At 40.3% G+C, this 22,662-nt stretch overlaps 1 protein-coding gene across 3 annotated transcripts in view; it reads right to left on the reverse strand.

The window, feature by feature from the left end:
* The window catches only part of LOC128700291 (solute carrier organic anion transporter family member 74D), an 876,841-nt gene that overhangs the window by 80,955 nt on the left and 773,224 nt on the right, over positions 1-22,662 (reverse strand). For all 3 annotated transcript variants that reach the window (XM_053793362.2, XM_070100019.1, XM_053793363.2), the window contains 2 exons: positions 13,829-13,969; positions 8,340-8,471 (listed from right to left, as the gene is read on the reverse strand). In XM_053793362.2, coding sequence (XP_053649337.1) covers positions 8,340-8,471; positions 13,829-13,969 — 273 coding nt within the window. The remainder of the gene's footprint in view (positions 1-8,339; positions 8,472-13,828; positions 13,970-22,662) is intronic.

Below are 22,662 nucleotides of genomic sequence, written 5' to 3' on the forward strand. Positions count from 1 at the left end.
ATAATTTATGCACACCAATTTATCATCTAATGTTCAGAATTTCACTTTCATGCAAAAGTTCCTTGTCAATTTTGTAATTTTCCTTGGTAAGGGAGGCACGTTTCCTCTAACGTTAGCTCAATAAGCTAGAAGAGTGTTTCTCAAACAGGAGCCACAGCTCCAATCAACGCCTTGAGCACTGAGCAGGTCATTACTTCAAATGACCAGTGAATTGTCTGGCAAATTAGCTAATAAACATTGGGCTTAATGTGAGTAAGACTTCTAAAATATAAATAGAACACTGTCTAGCAAGTAACAAGTGCAGTATTTGTAAAATAATCAATAATTTACAATATTGTTTAATTTTTGGATAATTTTTTTTTTTTACATTTCTCATTATTATTTTCAGTAGGTAGTAGGCTGGTAGACAGGAACCACCCAGGGAGGTACTACCCTCCTGCCAGGTGACTGTGAAACAGAAACCTGTAACTATTTTACATGATGGTAGAACTGCTGGTGTCTTTTTTCTGTCTCATAAATGCCCTGGAATACAGGTATATCTTGCTACTTCTACTTACACTTAGGTCATACTACACAGGCATGCACATGCATATATATACACACACACATCTAGAGTTTTTCTTCTTTTTCTTAAGTTTTAGTTTAATATGTTTATTATGCACCCCATACCCATCCTGTGGGCGGTAGTCAAAAGATTACAGAGGTACATAATTGGTCCAGGGACTGGACTCCAAAGTTTTGATAGCTGAGCAAGTTACAGAGGCAATGAACTCACAATTTACAAAGGTAATGAACTCACAATTTACAAAGGTAATGAACTCACAATTTACAAAGGTAATGAACTCCAGGTAAGTCTGGTCACAATCATGACAAGTTACAAAGGTATTTACAGATTACAGAGGTACGTAATGGGTCCAGGGACTGGGCCCCCAAAGTTTTGATAGCTGAACTAGGTACAAAGGTAATGAGCTCACAAGTTACAAAGGTAATGAATTCTGTAGAATGGTTACTTACGTTTATACTTTGGCTACAATCATGAACAAATTATGCACATGTCCGTGCGTGCGCCCTCGTGTGTGTATGTGCGCGCGCGCACTAGTGTGGGTGTATGATCCACTTAATATTTGTATTTATAACTCATTACAATTGTGACCAGGTGTGACGTATCAGTGGTTCATTACTTTGTAATTTGTTCATGACTGTAACCATGTATAGGAGTGAAGCTGATTCATTACCTCTGTAACTTGCCATGATTGTGACCAGATCTACCTGGAGTTCATTACCTTTGTAACTAGTTCAGCTGTCATAACTTTGGGGTCCAGTCACTGGACCCATTATGTACCTTTGTAATCTTTTGACTACCGCCCACAGGATGGGTATGGGGTGCATAAAGATATTAAACTAAAGTGTGTGTGTGTGTGTGTGTGTGTGTGTGTGTGTGTGTGTGTGTGTGTGTGTGTGTGTGGGTGTGTGTGTGTGTGGTGTGTGTGACTCAACAATCAATATTTGCACCAATAACTCATTACAGTTTGACCGGGTGTGGAAGTGTGAATTGCTCATTACTCTATAATTTGTTCTTTTTCTTAATAGCTCTTGTTCTTGTTTTTTTTTTCTCTCTCTCTCTATTGTCCATGGGGAAGTGGAAAAGCCTTTTTCCTCCGTAAGCTATGCTTGTCGTATGAGGCGACTAAAATGCCGGGAGCAATGGGCTAGTAACCCCTTCTCCTGTACACATTTACTAAAAATGAGAAGAAAAACTTTATAAAACTAGGATGCTTGAATGTGCGTGGATGTAGTGCAGATGATAAGAAAGATGATGGCTGATGTTATGAATGAAAAGAAGTTGGATGTCCTGGCCCTAAGCGAAACAAAGCTGAAGGGGGTAGGCAAGTTTCAGTGGGGAGAAATAAATGGGATTAAGTCAGGAGTATCTGAGAGAGTTAGAGCTAAGGAAGGGATAGCAATAATGTTGAAGGACCAGTTATAGAAGTAAAAGAGGGAATATAAATGTATAAATTCAAGGATTATGTGGATTAAAATAAGGGTCGGATGTGAAAAGTGGGTCATAATAAGCATATATGCACCTGGAGAAGAAAGGAGTATAGAGGAGAGAGAGAGATTTTGGGAGATGTTAAGTAAATGTATAGGAACGTTTGAACTAAGTAAGCGAGTAATTGTGGTAGGGGACCTAAATGCTGAAGTAGGAGAAACATTAAAAGAGGGTGTGGTAGGTAAGTTTGGGGTGCCAGGTGTAAATGATAATGGGAGCCCTTTGATTGAACTTTGTATAGAAAGGAGTTTAGTTATAGGTAATACGTATTTTAAGAAAAAGAGGTGGCCTGGTGGCTAAAGTTCCCGCTTTACACACGGAGGGCCCGGGTTCGATTCCCAGCAGGTGGAAACATTTCGACACGTTTCCTTACACCTGTTGTCCTGTTCACCTAGCAGCAAATAGGTACCTGGGTGTTAGTCGACTGGTGTGGGTCGCATCCTGGGGGACAAGATTAACCCTTTCAGGGTCCGTTCCGTAGATCTACGGCTTTACGTTCAGGGTCCAAACCGTAGATCTACGTCATGAGCTCAGCTCACTCTGATAAACTGTGAGTGGTAAATTTGGGCTTAGATATGAGAGAATACATCTATGTGGTATGTGTGCACCACATAAAACAAATCCTGCAGCACACTGTGTATAATGAGAGAAAAAAACTGAGACTGTGATTTTCGATTAAAACAGCGACTTTGCAGTGTTTTTTCATATGTTTTTTATAGTTGTATTTGTGATTTCTTGGTCTCATTTGATAGAATGGAAGACGTATTACAGAACTAGAGATAATTTTGATTGGTTTTAGCACTGGAAATGGCTTGAAACTGAGCTCAAAGTGTCGGAAATGTTAAATTTTTGCTGATGTTCAAGAGTAAACAAACAACCTCACACGTCTAATACACGTCAGCTGGTGGGTCTAATATACATTTACAAATGTGGTGATGATATTTATACAATTATTACAATATTGCATAACAGTAAATCTTCTATTTTTTGGTGTGAATAAAAATTCATTATGTGAATAAAAAATCAAAATGGAATTTATTTGTAAAGCCTCAAAACATAACTAATGAACAGAGGAAATGTTAGTTTAGTGCCAGGAATGCCTACATTGTTTATTCTGGACCCTATTTTGAAATTGGAATATTTTGAACATTGTATTAAATTGGCCAAATTACCAATTTCCGGTCACTTTATTTTGTAGTTGAAACAGTTGACTTGGCGATTTCTTGTGCTCAATGAATAGAATAGAAGTAATACTAGTGAAATAGCTAAGAATTTGGTCGACTGGAATAATGTAATTGGCCTAATATGGGAGTCAAAGTCGGCAAAATCGCCAATTCGTAAATATCGCTGACACATCAAAATTCACGAGAGCATAATTTCGTCAATTTTCCATCAAATTTCGTACTTTTTGTTTTATTACATTCACAAAAAGATTCTCTACCATTTCATAAGAAAAAATAAACCATTTTTTTTTTTGAAAATTCTTGGACACTGAGATTTTGGCCTTGGACCCTGAAAGGATTAAGGACCTCAATGGAAATAAGTTAGACAGTCCTCGATGATGCACTGACTTTCTTGGGTTATCCTGGGTGGCTAACCCTCCGGGGCTAAAAATCCGAACGAAATCTTATCTTATCTTATGTAGGGTGTAATGACAGTAGTATGTTGGACTATGTATTGGTAGATGAAAGACTGTTGAGTAGACTTCAGGATGTACATGTCTATAGAGGGGCTACAGATATATCAGATCACTTTCTAGTTGTAGCTACACTGAGAGTAAAAGGTAGATGGGATACAAGGAAAATAGAAGCAGCAAGTAAGAGAGAGGTGAAGGTGTATAAACTAAAAGAGGAGGCAGTTAGGGTAAGATATAAACAACTGTTGGAGGATAGATGGGCTAGTGAGAGTACAGGCAATAGGGTCAAAGATGTATGGGGTAGGTTTAAGAATGTAGTGTTAGAGTGTTCAGCAGAAGTTTGTGGTTACAGGAAAGTGGGTGTGGGAAGGAAGAAGAGCGATTGGTGGAATGATAATGTAAGAGATGTAAGGGAGAAAAAGTTAGCATACGAGAAGTTTTTACAAAGTAGAAGTGATGCAAGGAGGGAAGAGTATATGGAGAGAAAAAGAGAGGTTAAGAGAGTGGTGGAGCAATGTAAAAAGAGAGCAAATGAGAGAGTGGGTGAGATGTTATCAACAAATTTTGTTGAAAATAGGAAAAAGTTTTGGAGTGAGATTAATAAGTTAAGGAAGCCAAGGGAACAAATGGATTTGACAGTTAAAAATAGGAGAGGAGAGTTATTAAATGGAGAGTTAGAGGTATCAGGAAGATGGAGGGAATATTTTGAGGAATTGCTAAATGTTGATGAAGATAGGGAAGCTGTGATTTCGTGTATAGGGCAAGGAGGAATAACATCTTGTAGGAGTGAGGAAGAGCCAGTTGTGAATGTGGGGGAAGTTCGTGAGGTAGTGGGTAGAATGAAAGGAGGTAAGGCAGCTGGGATTGATGGGATAAAGATAGAAATGTTAAAAGCAGGCAGGGATATAGTTTTGGAGTGGTTGGTGCTGTTATTTAATCAATGTATGGAAGAGGGTTAGGTACCTAGGGATTGGCAGAGAGCATGCATAGTTCCTTTGTATAAAGGCAAAGGGGATAAAAGAGAGTGCAAAAATTATAGGGGAATAAGTCTGTTGAGTATACCTGGTAGAGTGTATATGGTAGAGTTATTATTGAAAAAATTAAGAGTGAGATGGAGAGTAGGATAGCAGATGAACAAGGCTTTAGGAAAGGTAGGGGGTGTGTAGACCAAGTGTTTACAGTGAAACATATAGGTGAACAGTATTTAGATAAGGGTAAAGAGGTTTTTGTGGCATTTATGGATTTGGAAAAGGCATATGACAGGGTGGATAGGAGGGCAATTCGGCAGATGTTGCAGGTGTATGGTATAGGAGGTAGGTTACTGAAAGCAGTGAAGAGTCTTCATTGATGACACAGAATCAGTAATGATGATAGACTCAGCTGCCATTAGGATTGCAAACAATTCAGTTTGCAGTGTAGACGCCCAGTTGTTAATTCTTATGCCTAACTCAACAAATTTATTACCTTTCGTAACTAAAGAGGTGGCAACAAAGCAGATGCAGCCCTTTTACGAGGATAATGAGGCTCAGGTTAGAGTATGTAGGAGAGAGGGAGATTATTTCCCAGTAAAAGTAGGCCTTAGACAAGGATGTGTGATGTCACCGTGGTTGTTCAATATATTTATAGATGGGGTTGTAAGAGAAGTGAATGCGAGGGGTCTTGGCAAGAGGTGTGGAGTTAAAAGATTAAGAATCAAACACAAAGTGGGAGTTGTCATAGTTGCTCTTTGCTGATGACACTGTGCTTTTGGGAGATTCTGAAGAAAGTTGCAGAGGATGGTGGGTGAATTTGGTAGGGTATGTAAAAGAAGAAAATTAAAAGTGAATATAGGAAAGAGTAAGGTTATGAGGATATCAAAAAGATTAGGTGATGAAAGATTGGATATAATAATAGAGGGAGAGAGTATGGAGGAGGTGAATGTATTCAGATATTTAGGAGTGGACATGTCAGCAGATGGGTCTATGAAGGATGAGGTGAATCGTACAACTGATGAGGAAAAAAGGGCAAGTGGTGAGCTTAGGGGTCTGTGGAGACAAAAAATTTTATCCGTGGAAGCAAAGAGGGGAATGTATGAGAGTATATTTGTACCAACACTCTTGTATGGGTGTGAAGCATGGGTGATGAATGTTGCAATGAGGAGAAGGCTGGAGGCAGTGGAGATGTCATGTCTGAGGGCAATGTGTGGTGTGAATGTAATGCAGAGAATTCGTAGTTTGGAAATTAGGAGAAGGTGTGGGATTACCAAAACTATTATCCAGAGGGCTGAAGAGGGGTTGTTGAGGTGGTTCGGACATGTAAAGAGAATGGAACAAACAGAATGACTGAGTGTATAAATCTGTAGTGGAGGGAAGGAGGGGTAGGGGTCGGCCTAGGAAGGGTTGGAGGGAGGGGGTAAAGGAGGTTTTGTGTGCGAGGGGTTTGGACTTCCAGCAAGCGTGCATGAGCGTATTTGATAGGAGTGGAGACAAGTGGTTTTTAATACTTGATATGCTGTTGGAGTGTGAGCAAAGTAACATTTATAAAGGGATTCAGGGAAACTGGCAGGCTGGACTTGAGTCCTTGAGATGGGAAGTACAGTGTCTACATTCTGAAGGAGGCGTGTTAATTTTGTAGTTTCATAACTGTAGTGTAAAGCACCCCTCTGGCAAGGCAGTGATGGAGTGAAAGATGATGAAAGTTTTTCTTTTTTGGGCCACCCTGCCTTGGTGGGAATTGGCCTATGTGTTAATAAAAAAATAAAATATTTTCATATACAGTAATTACCTGTAATATGTCACACTTCTTGCTTATATCACATAATATATGAATCTCTTAATAAGTATAAGACTACTTTAATTATTAATCTGAAAACAGTTAGTAACTCAGGGTAACTCAATGCTTTGTTTTCATTGGGGTTCTCTGACCCTCTTTCCCAGGATGCAACCCATAACAATTGGCTAATACCCAAGTACCTACTTACTGCAAGGTCAACAGGGGCAACAGTTGCAAAGAAACATGTCTGGTCCAGGATCAAACCCAAGTTCTTTGGATGTGAGCCGTAGGTGCTAACATTATTATTGTTAGGTAGCATTCTGACCACACATAATAATGATAATTTTATTTCTTAATAATATACATATAATTACAAGGGTAAGTTAACTGTGTATATTTCTTACAAGAGAAAAACCCAGCCATGTTTAGCATTTTGAGTAGACAAACTAGGACCAATAGTAACAACATAAACATACAATTGACAAATGTATACATAAATGCAGTACACACTGAATGTAAAAATTTATATAATATTGTACAGTAATACAAATTTTTGTGAAAATTAAGCATTTAGTGAAAAATATTTAATTAACATTTTATGTTAAACTTAAATTTAACTTCAAGAGAATTACAAAAGCAAACAGCAAAGTAATGATGCAATAATCGTTGAAGATATGATTAAATTAAAAAAAAAAAAAATAAGGAACTTTATGTAATTTATAGCTTGACAATAAAAAATTAATGGCAATTTCAGGAGAAACATTAAAAATTGCTTCAGGGAAATACATTAAGCACCCAGTCTATTTAAATTTTCATTTGAATTCATTGGCAAATTATTCAACATTCTCGGCCCCCTTTTATTTGCATTAAGTTTCGAAATGAGGTTCATGTGAACATGAGGAATATCAAAAAGGTACTTGTTTTGAGTGTGATTCATGTGTGTTCCGTTCCAATTTTTGGAAAAATTCAGAAGTCAGCATTGGCACTACTGTGTAAGGATTTTGAAAATGTGGAGTGAACAGCATTAAGTACAGCATTAATATTTAGTAGGTTTAGTGATCTGAGTATGTATGTATGTATAAGCATAGTGCTCCCTAAAACTTGAGTCTAAGATGGCTCTGATAGCTGCCTTTTGTTGTGTTATAATTGGTTTGAGGTGGATAGCAGAGGCAGAACCCCAGGCACAAATTTCATAAGTGAAGGATCCCAATAGAAGTAAGTCACTTTGTCCTAGGTAATCTACACATATGCTGCTATGTATGATAATTTATGTAACTGTATTTATGTATACCTATACCTGAATAAACTTACATACTTACTTCCTGAATATGAGAACAAGGTAAAGTGTTAGTAGTATAAATTGGGGGAACATAATAGCTTACCAATGTTTTATTAGTGTAATTACATTATTTTTGTACAGTATAAATAAAGAAAAAATTTTATTTGTATTTTGTATCTGTAGTTGCTAATACTTTTTTTAAAAGGCTGGATATGAGCATTAAATTTTAAATGATTATTTACTTACATTCATTCTTTGTCTCTTCCTCAGATTCATTAACTTGGATGATAAATTGTGGTCATGATTTATTCCCAAAAGTCTTATGGAATGTTTTTTTATATATTAAAAGAAAGTTTATTTATTATATATCATCCAAGAGGAAATTTTCCCCTTCCCCATTGGATGTTGAAATTAGAGTGGAAACTTCATGCAAAATTTGAACTCAAAATAATAGTGGTATTACACCTCTAAACTAGAATATTACCACGACTCACGAAATCATAGTAACATGAATGCAAACAAACAAACCAAACCAAACCAATCCCACCCATTCTGTGGTTTATTAGAATGTTACCAGTTATGATTTTATTTCTACCCCTTGAGAGTGAATGTGCTATTGTTACCTCGTAATGAAGGGCTGAGGATTGGTGGCTGTAGATTGGGGCGATATGGCCGCGGTGACATTGGCAAGCGACGAGGGAAGGCAAACATTGCAGTACTTGTTAGAAATAATGCTACAGACACGACCATTAATCCTGAAAAAGAAAGTTATTGTTATATAAATAAGACAGCTGGGCTTTATGAAACAATAGCAACAGTCACAGTTTATATACTAAGTTACACATGGTTCAGTTCAGTGCTTTTTTGTCAATACTATACACTATTGTAATACAGTACAATAATTAAAGTATGTACACACAATTCTCTGACAGTTCACTAAGTCAACTCATACCTCACCAAGTACAGTATTGTACTGTACTGTGCTTCATGATTTCAGCTTTTATATATGGAGTATTTTGATGATGGTGAAGGGCTCTTGATCCAAGGAATGCGAGATACCCTTCCCTTTCCTCTAATCAGATGTGATCATTTCCCATTCCATAGGTGCTGTATGGCCTTTTTGGTTCTAGACTTCTCCATATAACTAAGAACCACTTGTTCCCTGTGATATATCTGTGACTGGTTTAAAGTCATCCTACTCCTGCAGCCTGGCCTGGTAGCAGATTTGTTTGGTGCCTGCCTGGTCAATCAGATTGTTGCTGTTGGCAGCCTGCTGTACCACATATCCATCACAACCCAATTGATCTGGCACTTACAGGAGACATTGATTGAGTTACCCCTTGGAAATTTCTATACTTATTCTGATGGTATTTTTTTTTTTTTTTTTGTAGCATGCTGAATAGACTAAGCCAATAAATGTTGATAATGTTCTTATACTGTGCCCATAGCACCCCTGCTCTTCACTGGCTTAATCTTACATTTCTTACCCAATCTCTCACTCCTTATGGGAACAATTTTGTTCAGTAACAGCACTCGAACAGCCTTCTGGAACGAATTATGGCTGAAACTCGAGGCACCACTGTACAGTAGTACCTAAGGATACGAACTTATTCGTTCCAGAAGGCTGTTCGGGTGCTGATACCGAACGAATTTGTTCCCATAAAGAATAATGTAAATTAGATTAATCCATTTCAGACCCACAAAAATACACTTACAAAAGTACTTACATAACTGTTCGAGTTTTAAGCTGTTCATATCACTGTACTTTGCTATTAATCTTTGTGTTCCATTTGTCTGAAAATTGAATATCCATTTGCCTACTTTTCCCATTATACCAAATGACTTCATTTTATGTGCCATCACTCTATGATTGCAACTGCCAAGAGCCTTCACAAAATCTGTGTAGAACACATCTGCATTTTGAGTGTCTTACAGAAAGTCTACATAATCTTGTCAAAATACATAAGTAGCTGTGACAAGCATGGTCTTCCTGCTCTACAACCAAGCTGGTTTGGGTTGTGCAGGTCATGCTTTTCCATGAAGTTTGTAAATTGATATCTCATCACCCTTTCAAAGACTTTGATTGTAAGTAAGTAATGTGTGATGTAATACTACTTGGTCCATAATTCTTTTTTACCATCATTTCACTGCCTCCTTTGTGCAGAGGATCTATGACTACATCTTCCTCAAGGCCTCCAGAATTTCACCTAGATTTACACCAATACATAAAGGTGGTGACCCTACAGACTTAAACAACTATAGGCCAATATCTAACTTACCATTGCTATCCAAAATCTTTGAGAAACTCGTGCACAGGAGACTGTATTCATTTATAACGGCTCAAAACATACTCAACCCCTGCCAATTTGGATTCAGGAAAAATAAAAGCACTAACGATGCAATCATAAAAATGCTAGATCTGCTTTACACAGCGTTGGAAAATAAGGAATATCCACTAGGAATTTTTATTGACCTAAGAAAAGCTTTTGACACAGTAGACCACGACTTCCTACTCCACAAACTTGATCATTACGGTATAAGAGGCCATGCGCTTGCTTATTTCAAATCTTACATTACTAATAGGTATCAGTACGTCACCATTAACCCTTTCAGGGTCCGTCCCGTAGATCTACGGCTTTACGTTCAGGGTCCAAACCGTAGATCTACGCCATGAGCTCAGCTCACTCTGATAAACTGTGAGTGGTACATTTGGGCCTAGATATGAGAGAATACATCTATGTGGTATGTGTGCACCACATAAAACAGATCCTGCAGCACACTGTGCATAATGAGAGAAAAAAAATGAAATCATGATTTTTCGATTAAAACAGCAACTTTGCAGTGTTTTTTCGTATGTTTTTTATAGTTGTATTTGCGATTTCTTGGTCTCATTTGATAGAATGGAAGACATATTACAGAAATAGAGATGATTTTGATTGGTTTTAGCATTGGAAATGGCTTGAAACTGAGCTCAAAGTAGCGGAAATGTTAAATTTTTGCCGATATTCAAGAGTAAACAAACAACCTCACACGTCTAATACACATCAGCTGGTGGGTCTAATATACATTCACAAATATGGTGATGATATTTATACAATTATTACAGTATTGCATAACAGTAAATCTTCTATTTTTTGGTGTGAATAAAAATTCATTATGTGAATAAAAAATCAAAATGGAATTTATTTGTAAAGCCTCAAAACATAACTAATGAACAGAGGAAATGTTAGTTTAGTGCCAGGAATGCCTACATTGTTCATTCTGGACCCTATTTTGAAATTGGAATATTTTGAACTTTGTGTTAAATTGGCCAAATTAACAATTTCCGATCACTTTATTTTGTAGTTGAAACAGTTGACTTGGCGATTTCTTGTGCTCAATCGATAGAATAGAAGTAATACTAGTGAAATAGCTAAGAATTTGGTTGATTGGAATAATGTAATTGGCCTAAAATGGGAGTCAAAGTCGGCAAAATCGCCGATTCGTAAATATCGCTGACACATCAAAATTCGCGAGAGCATAATTTCGTCAATTTTCCACCAATTTTCGTACTTTTTGTTTTATTACCTTCACAAAAAGATTCTCTACGATTTCATAAGAAAAAATAACAAATTTTTTTTTTAAATATCTTGGACACTGGTGCGTGACTCCAGATTTGGGCCTTGGACCCTGAAAGGGTTAAAGACACAGCATCAGCAACACGGCCACTTGATACTGGAGTTCCACAGGGAAGTGTCCTTGGTCCCCTGCTCTTCCTCATATACATCAATGACCTTCCAAACGTATCCCAACACCTGAACCCCATTCTCTTTGCTGATGACACGACTTATGTCATCTCTCACCCTAATCTTGCCACCCTCAACACCATTGTGAATGAGGAGCTGATTAAAATATCAACTTGGATGACAGCCAATAAACTTACGCTTAACACTGACAAAACCTACTATGTTATGTTTGGTAGCAGAGCAGGAGATGCACAAATTAACATTAAGATTGACAAAACTCTAATTACCAGAAATAATGGGGGCAAATTCCTAGGCTTATACCTTGACAACAACCTGAATTTCAGCACCCATATCCAGCATATAACCAAAAAAGTATCCAAAACGGTTGGGATCCTCTCCAAGATACGATACTACGTGCCGCAAAATGCCCTTCTCACACTATACCACTCACTTATTTATCCATACCTCACCTATGCTATTTGTGCTTGGGGATCAACTGCAGCAACACACCTAAAGCCAACAAAAAGCTGCAGTAAGAATAATCACTAAATCCCATCCCTGGCAACACACACCCCCACTCTTCATAGACCAAAACTTACTCCCAGTTCAGTACATCCACACTTACTACTGTGCAATCTACATCTACAGGGCCTTAAACTCTAATATCAACCTTGACCTAAAACGCTTTCTTGATAGTTGTGACAGAACTCACAGGCATAACACCAGACACAAACATCTCTACGACATTCCCCGTGTCCGACTAAACCTTTACAAAAATTCAATGTATGTCAAAGGACCTAAAATCTGGAATACCCTACCTGAGAACTCTAGAACTGCAGACACATTCATCACCTTCAAAACTACCATTAGAAAACATCTTATCTCCCTGATACACCCCGTCAACTAACTACACGAATACCACCTGGTGGTTCACACTTACACCCACTCACTCATTTGACCATAAACAGAAATATTAATCTCAATCTTAAAATAATGAATCCTGTGATACTCCAATACTGAAACTATGTACTGTGCCAAAACAAAAGCATTCACATTACTAAACTTACAAACTAGTATTTAGTCACTTAGCCATAATACCAACTTACCTCATAATTTGTAATATTTTACAATTAAGAATAAAACTAAGTATGCCCGAAATGCCTAGCCATGCTAAGCGTTCTAGTGGTACACTCTGTAATCACAATTTTACTACATGTAAACCACACAATAACCAAATTTCTGTAAACTCAGCATTGTAATCCTTATAGAGAATAAACTTTGAATTTGAATTTGAATTTGAACTCTATCTCCAAAGAATACCGAGAGCTCATGCTAGTGGTATTTTCCACTTCTTTATGAATAAGGAACCCCAGGAATTTAGCCCAAGTGTTAGGTTAGGTTCCTGGGGTGCTTATGGTATGTCAGATAGTATATGATTAGTAAGGCAGTCAGAGGTAATGAATTTCTTTTTATATTATCCACTCTAGTTTCCTATTATGATAAAGAACCATATCAAACAACTTTCCAGATGAATAAACTAACAGCCAACTCAGATCACTGAAAGCACTCTGAAAGATGTACATAGAAAATTAAGAGGCATGAGCATGGGTTTAGAGATGACATCTCTTCATTCATGAATCTCTAAGGTTTATGACAGTGAGGAAAATAAAGTAGGAGGGAAAAGACTAGCTTCCTTGACTACAATAAACCATTTGACAAAGTACCACACAGGGGATAACAGGGAAATTACTCAAATGGATACAGGAATACTTAGTGAACAGAAGGAAGAAGGTAATGGTAAGGAAACTGTTGGTGTTGGCACAGGTGACAAGTGTAATTCCCCAATGATCTGTGCCTGTACCCCTGCAATTTCTAATATTTGAAAACGATCTGCTAGAGGAAATTGAATTTTATGAACTGTATTGTATTACTACTTGTGGATTAAGTGAAATTAACTAGGAAGATAATTAAAGAGGAAAGTAAGAGGCTTTAAGACTAAAAGGCTGCAAACCCTGAAGAAGGGGTGTTAATGTTGCAGTTTATAACTGTAGTGTAAGTGCACCTCTGGCAAAACAGTGATGGCATGAATGATGATGAAAGTTTTTCTTTTTCGGGCCACCATGCAGTGGTGGGAGATGGCCAATGTGTCAATAAAAAAAAATCACATTTTAAGTCAGGCCTGTCTTCATCCATGTCCCAAGATGCTGGTGAAAAGCTCTTGAACCACTGAATTGGAGGTACCTTCCCCTTCCTCAGTTAAAACATGATTATCTCCCATTCCCCAGGTGCTGTATGACCCTACAGGTTAAGCATCCCCACATAATTATGGTAGCAATATAATATACGTATATGGATTCATCCTAGAAGACTCACAAGACAAGACTCACCTAGCCACCAGGCACCTATCCATCTTGGGTCCGTAGGATCTATGCCAGGATCTGCGATAGGATCAACATACAGTCGGGTGCAGAAGGACCCCAACACGAAGCCCAGCGTTGGTCCCAGGATCCGCACCCCGCTCGTCACCGCTGTGGGGTAGATAGCTATTACTACTATGGCATGTTCCCAACAACAAGTCACCAAATGAGGAGTGATAATCCTACAACCACCCATCCTTAGTGACCAGCTGTAGATTCAAAATTCCACTGCTGCTACCATGGTATGATGCAAGCTCAGTTTCCTGCCACCAGTCATAGTTTATGGAGGGTGGGGGAGAGAGAATCCCTTTAAAAAATAAATCTCATTTCTGATTTTGAAATATGCATCTTGCCAAATTTGGAGAGAGGGATTTTCTCTTGGCCTTTGGACTAGTGATAGTGGCAGCCAAAGAAGAGCAACTGACTTGTATGGATGGATGGATGGAATGGGAGGAGGGATGGGATGGGATAGACTAAAATGGAATGAAATGGATGGGATGGGATGGAAGGATGGATGAATGGAATGGGAGGAGGGATGGGATGGACTGAAATGGAATGGATGGGATGGATGGAATGGATGGATGGGATGGATGGATGGATGAATTGTAAAGGACCTGCCTAGTATGGGCCTGCTGCAGTGTTCCTCCTTTCTTATGTTCTTATGGATAGATGGGATGGATGGATGGATGGATGGATGGATGGATGGGATGGGATGGGATGGGATTGATGGATGGATGGATGGATGGATGGATGGATGGATGGATGGATGGATGGATGGATGGATGGATGGATGGATGGATGGATGGATGGATGGATGGATGGATGGATGGATGGATGGATGGGATGGATGGATGGATGGATGGGATGGATGGATGGATGGATGGGCTAGATGGATTGGATGGGATGGATGGATGGAATGGGTTGGATATACAAAAATTATCAATAAAGGAATTAGTTAAATTTTTATGGATTCCATCTCACATAGGCCTCCAGGAGCATGATGAATTAGCCAAACAAGCATTAAATAATATCAATAAAGGAATTAGTTAAATTTTTATGGATTCCATCTCACATATGCCTCCAGGAGCATGATGAATTAGCCAAACAAGCATTAAATAAAAGACAATGTTGAGAAAATATGAAATGACTAATATTTCTTTCAAGCGATGTAACACTGCCCAATAGAGCCTGATAAAGATCCATTGTAATCTCTGCAATCTTGATTTTTTTATGTGTGACCAGTCGCAGGATGAGCATGGGGGTGCACAATAAACCAGCCACTCAGGCGGTATAACTAATTTTGCGTATATACACCTCTTGGTGTATATATTCTGCGTCATAGTGGTGGTGATGCATTTTAAGAGCTATGAAGGCTTATGCCATACGAACCATGTTCCCAGAAATCCGGTGTTTAAGCATTCACTTAGCACTTAAGATACTAACCAACTTGCCTGTGGTGTGGAGAGAGGAATACAAAGCTTGTATAATATGTACACAAATGTCTGGACCGAAAGCAGAGCCACTGAGAAGAACTGGAACTGGAGGATTTCGTGGCTTGGTTGGCAGCGTCATCACCTCACACACTCGGTTTCCAAAACCGTTTACATATCACATCTGTCAGACACTGCAGCATCATGGGATCTTTATACTAAGAATTCTTCAACACTTGTCCAACCTTTGGACGAAGACCTACTTACACTAGTGGATGGTCCCACTGTGATCCCACCTCCTCCTTCGACTCACCTGACTGCAGAATATAAGCCACTTCTCTGGCCATATGCTATACATCTTACAAGAATGATGGACTGAACACATCGATTCCAGGTTGAGGGACTGATTACCTCAACTCCTCTCCTCACACCTTCCTGCTTTGTACTGGACTGATGAAGCCACTGTGTGGTGAAACGTTTCTTCAATAAAGATTCCTATATGTTGCGTAAGTGTCTAAATTCTTCAACGTGTCGGTTTTCAAAACCATTTATCACGTCCAGGATGTATCACCGGAATGGGTGAAACGTTGGGTATGTTTCTTTACACCTGCTGCCCCTGTTCACTCAACATTAAGTAGGCACCTAGATGTCGGTCGACTGGTGTGGGCAGCATCCTGAAGGACAAGATTAAAGGATCACAATGGAAATAAGAGGGAAGTCTCCGATGACACACTAATTTCATTGGGTTATCCTGGGTAGCTAACCCTCCGGGTTAAAAATCAGAACAAAATCTTATCATATCCCCCTTTGAGCTATATCATGGCAGAGTTTCGTACAGGCAGAGTAAACTCTTCGACAGTAGAGTAGAAAGTATTCAGCTGTATCATCATGCATGGGGCACCAAGGGCAGCTCAGGCTGTCTACCAGGCGTAACTTGAAGTCAGAGTCAAAGTCAGAGGCATTTCCATCTTCTTGTAGGTTCGCCGGTCTTGTCCCGGCCCGGGTCTTTTGCAGATGGTGACCCGGCAAACATTTCCACAGGATAAAATGTTTGTACAGGGATGAGTGACATTTGGTTGTTCATGCAGAAAGCCCACGGTTATACAGAGCATTTCAGGCAAGGGATGTGCCGCTTGTTGGGTATATATCCCATACGTAGACGCACCATGGCAACATCCAGATGATCTTCATCACGAGCCCAAGGACTATGTCCGAGTCTGAGAGCCAAAGTTGATGGCAGGTCCGTCCTATCACTGATCCCAATTCATTTACATCTAATGCCATTTTTTCCATCTCGGGCTGGGAATAAGCACTGTTTACAGCCCTATCAACAATCTTGTTTTCTCAGGTGCTCAGGATCAGGTAAAGTAAGACGTCACTGTCTGACTTTTATGAGTTATCCTAGGTAACTATGTAACTGCATTCGTGTGTGCCTGTACCTGCATAAAAACTTACTTCAATCTTCCAATGCAGGTGCTGAAGCTGGGAGCCACAGTACCCTGTACGCCCTTGTAGATCATCTTGTAGATTATGACAGGGGTGTCCCGTAGCTTTATTGCCAGCGCACTCAGCTCACACACTGAGGTTCAGGGGTCGATCCCCAATACGAATGGAAAAAAAAACATCAGGACGAGTTTCCAAAAGACACCCGCTGTCCATGTTCACCCATCAGTAAAATGGGTAACTGGGTGTTAGTAGACTTGCATGGGTCGCTTCCTGGGACAAAATTTACCTAATCTGGCCGAAATGTTCTTCATAACAAGAGGCTTTCTATATAGTAGTATGTCATTGATGTTAGATAGGCCTGTATACCTTGTACTTGTACAAATAAAGATATTATTATATTATTGAGGGCCATCAAAGTTTACGCCTTATTAAGCCCTGCTTCCCAGATTATGAGGAAGGAATAGTGCCCAACGATAAGGGGAAATGGGGAAGGGAACACAGTTCCCTTCGAGAACAGAAACGGGAATAAAAAGTTCCCAATTAGGTCAGGTGGACCCCACACCTGAACTCTGGCATTCAGACCCTCAAACTCAACAGACTCAGCGCGTGGCTTCCCCCAGGTCTTAGAAATCCACAGTGGAAAATAGGAACCGATGATGTGCAGCGCCAAATGGACAATTGTCACTTTGACATGATGTGCTGGCAAGCGATAAAATTAACGAATTCAGAGGCAACTCAATCAGAAATGTTCAAGAAGCATCAAAGTATTTTATCCAGTGGATTATTACCAAGCATTCTGGAAAAATGTCCAGACTTTGCCCACTGTAAATAACGCATAACGACTTAAACTTTTTTTAATTCAAGCATACCTTGCTAAATTTTAAGGTAATATTTTTTATAATAATTTTGTCATTAATTCATGTCTGCATAAATAACTCATTGCGACTGTAACCAAATATAAACATGAAAATAGTTCACTACCACTGTAACCTGCTTAGTTATCAAAACTTTGTAGCCCAGTCCCTGGACTCATTATGTGCCTCTAATATTTTGACTACCGCCCACAGGATGGATATGGGGTGCATAATAAAAGGCTAAACTGTATGGTGCCCCGACCAACTGTACGGCAGGCAGTGTATAATGACGATATGTGTCCCATGAAGAGAATAGAGGAATCTGTTACTAATGCTCCCAGAGTAAAGAATGACCTTTAAACCCCATCATGGATACAGCTGACGCATATGATGTCCTTCTTCCCGAGAGTCCGGGAAAAAATATACTACCCAGAACCAGGAGGAAATTGGAAATGTAACAAGGTTTTCTCCAGAAACAGAATCGGCAACACTTGTTCCCAATTAGGTCAGTTGAATTCCCCATCTAAACCCCAGAGGAGCCAGACAATCACTCCACTGAGTCAGCAACCGGCTTCCCCAAGGCCGTACTGATCTGCAGAACGTAAAAAAAGGTGATGTATGGCGCCCCGACCAATTGGCCAGCAGGCACTGTATTATGAGGAACAAGCCTCCCTGGGAGGTATTAAGGAATCCTTTACATATACTCAAGACAAAGTATAGCAAGATGACTGCACTCTACCAACGCCCACGGTAAAGACGACGACGACGCTGCCGCTGCTGCTTCTCCTCCTGCTTCTCTTCCTCTCCCTCCTCCTCTTCGTCGTCATCGTCGTCCTCCTCCTCCTCTTCCTCATCGTCGTCCTCCTCTTCCTCATCGTCGTCCTCCTCTTCCTCTTCGTTATCGTTGTCGTCGTCGTCGTCTTTGTCCTCCTCCTCCTCCTCCTACTTTCGTTGGTGTTACAGTTCAATTCCAACGTATTTCAATTCATTCTTTAACAAAGGTACAATAAATCAAAGGTCTCTAGTATAATATAGGTGGCCTGGTGGCTAAAGCTCCCGCTTCACACACGGAGGGCCCGGATTCGATTCCTGGCGGGTGGAAACATTTCGACACGTTTCCTTACACCTATTGTCCTGTTCACCTAGCAGCAAATAGGTACCTGGGTGTTAGTCGACTGGTGCGGGTCGCATCCTGGGGGACAAGATTGAGGACCACAATGGAAATAAGACAGACAGTCCTCGATGACGCACTGACTTTCTTGGGTTATCCTGGATGGCTAACCCTCTGGGGTTAAAAATCCGAACGAAATCTTATCTTATCTTATCTAACATCAACTTGAACAAGCATAGACTAGAACTAGGATCAGTTAGCTCTAAAAGAGTACACACACACACACACACACACACACACACACACACACACACACTGAAGACACAAATGAGTCAGAGAGATAGTAGGAAGTATTTCTTCAGTCATAGAGTTGTAAGGCAGTGGAATAGCCTAGAAAATGACGTAGTGGAGGCAGGAACCATACACAGTTTTAAGACGAGGTTTGATATAGCTCATGGAGCGGGGAGAGAGAGGGCCTAGTAGCAACCGGTGAAGAGGCGGGGCCAGGAGCTAGGACTCGACCCCTGCAACCACAAATAGGTGAGTACAAATAGGTGAGTACACACACACACACACACACACACACACACACACACACACACACACACACACACAGGTTAATGCAAGCCAATGACTGAAACTTTAAACAAATCACTTAAAATAAACTTTAAACGGTACTCACTTAAAAAAAAAAATTAACAAAACAGAAAATTTATTCATAGCACGTTAAAATTTTACAATGAGGAGATTGGCTGTAAATTATTTTATGCGAGTTTACAACACTGCAATTCAGTATTCATTCATTATTTATGCATGATTTATTAATAATGGCTTGATTTCAGTATGTGCTCTATTGGAATTTTCCAGGAATTTTCTAAGATGTTTCAAAGACCAGTGATTGTACCGTGTGATACAAGTCAATGACTGACTGTACTGTAGGAATTCTCCTGTATAACTTTGTCACCTGTGTGTACTCGCCTATATGTGCTTGCAGGGATCCAGTTAGAGCTCCTGTGTTTATGTGTGTGTGTGTGTGTGTGTGTGTGTGTAAACACACACACACACCGTGAAGTATGTGAGGAACTCAACAAGAGATTCAAAGAAGTGTTCACAGAGGAGACAGAAGGGGCTCCAGAAAGACGGAGTGCTGGACACAGTACACACAACCGAGGAAGGAGTGAAGAGGCTTCTGAGTGAGCTAGATACCTCAAAGGCAATGGGGCTAGATAACATCTCTCCATGGGTCCTGAGAGAGGGAGCAGAGGCGCTATGTGTACCCCTAACAACAACATTCAATACATCTATCGAAACAGGGAGATTGCCTGAGGCATGGAAAACAGCAAATATAGTCCCAATCTTTAAAAAAGGAGACAGACATGAAGCACTAAACTACAGACCAGCAGCCAACATGGTTTCAGGGACGGGAAATCCTGTGTCACAAACCTACTGGAGTTCTATGACATGGTGACAGCAGTAAGACAAGAGAGAGAGGGGTGGGTGGACTGCATTTTCTTGGACTGCAAGAAGGCGTTTGACACATCTCCACACAAGAGATTATTGCAAAAACTGGAGGGCCAAGCAGGGATAACAGGGAAGGCATTACAATGGAACAGGAAATACGTGTCAGGAAGACTGCAGCGAGTCATGGTACGTGGCGAAGTGTCAGAGTGGGTACCTGTGACCAGCGGGGTCCCACAGGGGTCAGTCCTAGGACCAGTGCTGTTTCTGGTATTTGTGAACGACATGACGGAAGGAACAGACTCCGAAGTGTCCCTGTTTGCAGATGACGTGAAGTTGATGAGAAGAATTCATTCGATCGAAGACCAGGCAGAACTACAAAGGGATCTGGACAGGCTGCAGACCTGGTCCAGCAATTGGCTCCTGGAGTTCAACCCCACCAAGTGCAAAGTCATGAAGATTGGAGAAGGGCAAAGAAGACCACAGACGGAGTACAGTCTAGGGGGCCAGAGACTACAAACCTCACTCAAGGAAAAAGATCTTGGGGTGAGTATAACACCAGGCACATCTCCTGAAGCGCACGTCAACCAAATAACTGCTGCAGCATATGGGCGCCTAGCAAACCTGAGAACAGCATTCCGACATCTTAATAAGGAATCGTTCAGGACCCTGTACACCGTGTACGTTAGGCCCATATTGGAGTATGCGGCACCAGTTTGGAACCCACACCTAGCCAAGCACGTAAAGAAACTAGAGAAAGTGCAAAGGTTTGCAACAAGACTAGTTCCAGAGCTAAGAGGTATGTCCTACGAGGAGAGGTTAAGGGAAATCAACCTGACGACACTGGAGGACAGAAGAGATAGGGGGGACATGATAACGACATACAAAATACTGAGAAGAATTGACAAGGTGGACAAAGACAGGATGTTCCAGAGATGGTACACAGCGACAGGGGGACACAGTTGGAAGTTGAAGACACAGATGAATCACAGGGATGTTAGGAAATATTTCTTCAGCCACAGAGTAATCAGGAAGTGGAATAGTTTGGGAAGCGATGTAGTGGAGGCAGGATCCATACATAGCTTTAAGCAGAGGTATGATAAAGCTCACGGTTCAGGGAGAGTGACCTAGTAGCGACCAGTGAAGAGGCGGGGCCAGGAGCTTGGACTCGAAACCCTGCAAACTCAACTAGGTGAGTACAACTAGGTGAGTACATACATACACACACACACACACACACACACACACACAGGAATTAAACGAGTGATGGTACGTGACGAGGTGTCAGTCATAGGGCCACTGCTGTTTTTGGTGTATGTGAATGACATGACGGTATGAATAGATTCAGGTGTGTCCCTGTTTGCAGACGATGTGAAGCTAAAGCGGAAAATTCAAGCGGACGAAAATCAGGTAGGACTACAAGAAGATCTGGACAGGCTGTAAGCCTGATCTAACAACTGGCTCCCAGAGTTGAACCCCACAAAGTGCAAAGTCATGAAGATTAGTGAAGATCAAAGAAGACCGCAGACAGATCACAGGCTAAGGGGCCAAAGGTTGTAAACCTCATTCAAGGAAAAGGATCTTGGGGCGAGTATAATACCGAACACATTTCCTGAGGCACACATCAACCAAATAACTGCTGCAGCATATGGGCGCCTGGCAAACCTAAGCATTGAATTTCGACACCTGAGTAAGGAGTCATTTAAGGCACTTTACACTGTGTACGTCAGGCCCATACTGGAGTATGCAGCACCAGTATGGAACCCACACTTGGTCAAATATGTTAAGAAATTAGATAAAGTGCAAAGGTTTGCAAAAAGATTTGAAACGGACGTGCAGGTTCGTCTCAAATTCAACCCACCCATCATTCTCCACCTGACTCTCCATACTATATATACTAGTGTACTCATTGCCCAGGTAGATCTGTTTGACTTGATCAAGCCCACTGTGTGGGAAAAGCCTAGTCAATAAAGGCTCGTATTATACTGCATTTGTGTTTATTTTCTTGGTAAGACACATATGCAACAGTTAGGTATCTTTATTTCGAAACGTTTCGCCTACACAGTAGGCTTCTTCAGTCGAGTACAGAAAAGTTGATAGAAGCAGAAGATACTTGAAGACTGTTGCATATGTGTCTTACCTAACAACCTATCGGTATTTTATACCATTTTAATGTTTATTTTCTTAATGAAAACAAGTGTTCACAATTAGGATTGGTAGATTCCCACCAGCAGCAACCAGTTTCTCCCGAAATTGAACAAATAGCTGCAACACGAAGGCGATGTTGGTGTGACCACTGATGTGCAAAGACGCCGATGACAATTATGAGGACAATGAACCCCAGAAAAGAATTAGTGAAAACCTTGTCACCGATGTTCACGGCAGAGCGAGATAACCGCTTCCCACCAAGATTGTTGCTGCTGGAGTCCTCTTCAAGATCTCAGTGAAAATTAAGGACCCCAATTGAAATAAATTATTGTTTGACTTTGCTGAGTTATCATTCGT

The sequence above is a fragment of the Cherax quadricarinatus genome, chromosome 71 (genome assembly GCF_038502225.1).
Source record: "Cherax quadricarinatus isolate ZL_2023a chromosome 71, ASM3850222v1, whole genome shotgun sequence".
NCBI classification, from domain to species: domain Eukaryota; kingdom Metazoa; phylum Arthropoda; class Malacostraca; order Decapoda; family Parastacidae; genus Cherax; species Cherax quadricarinatus.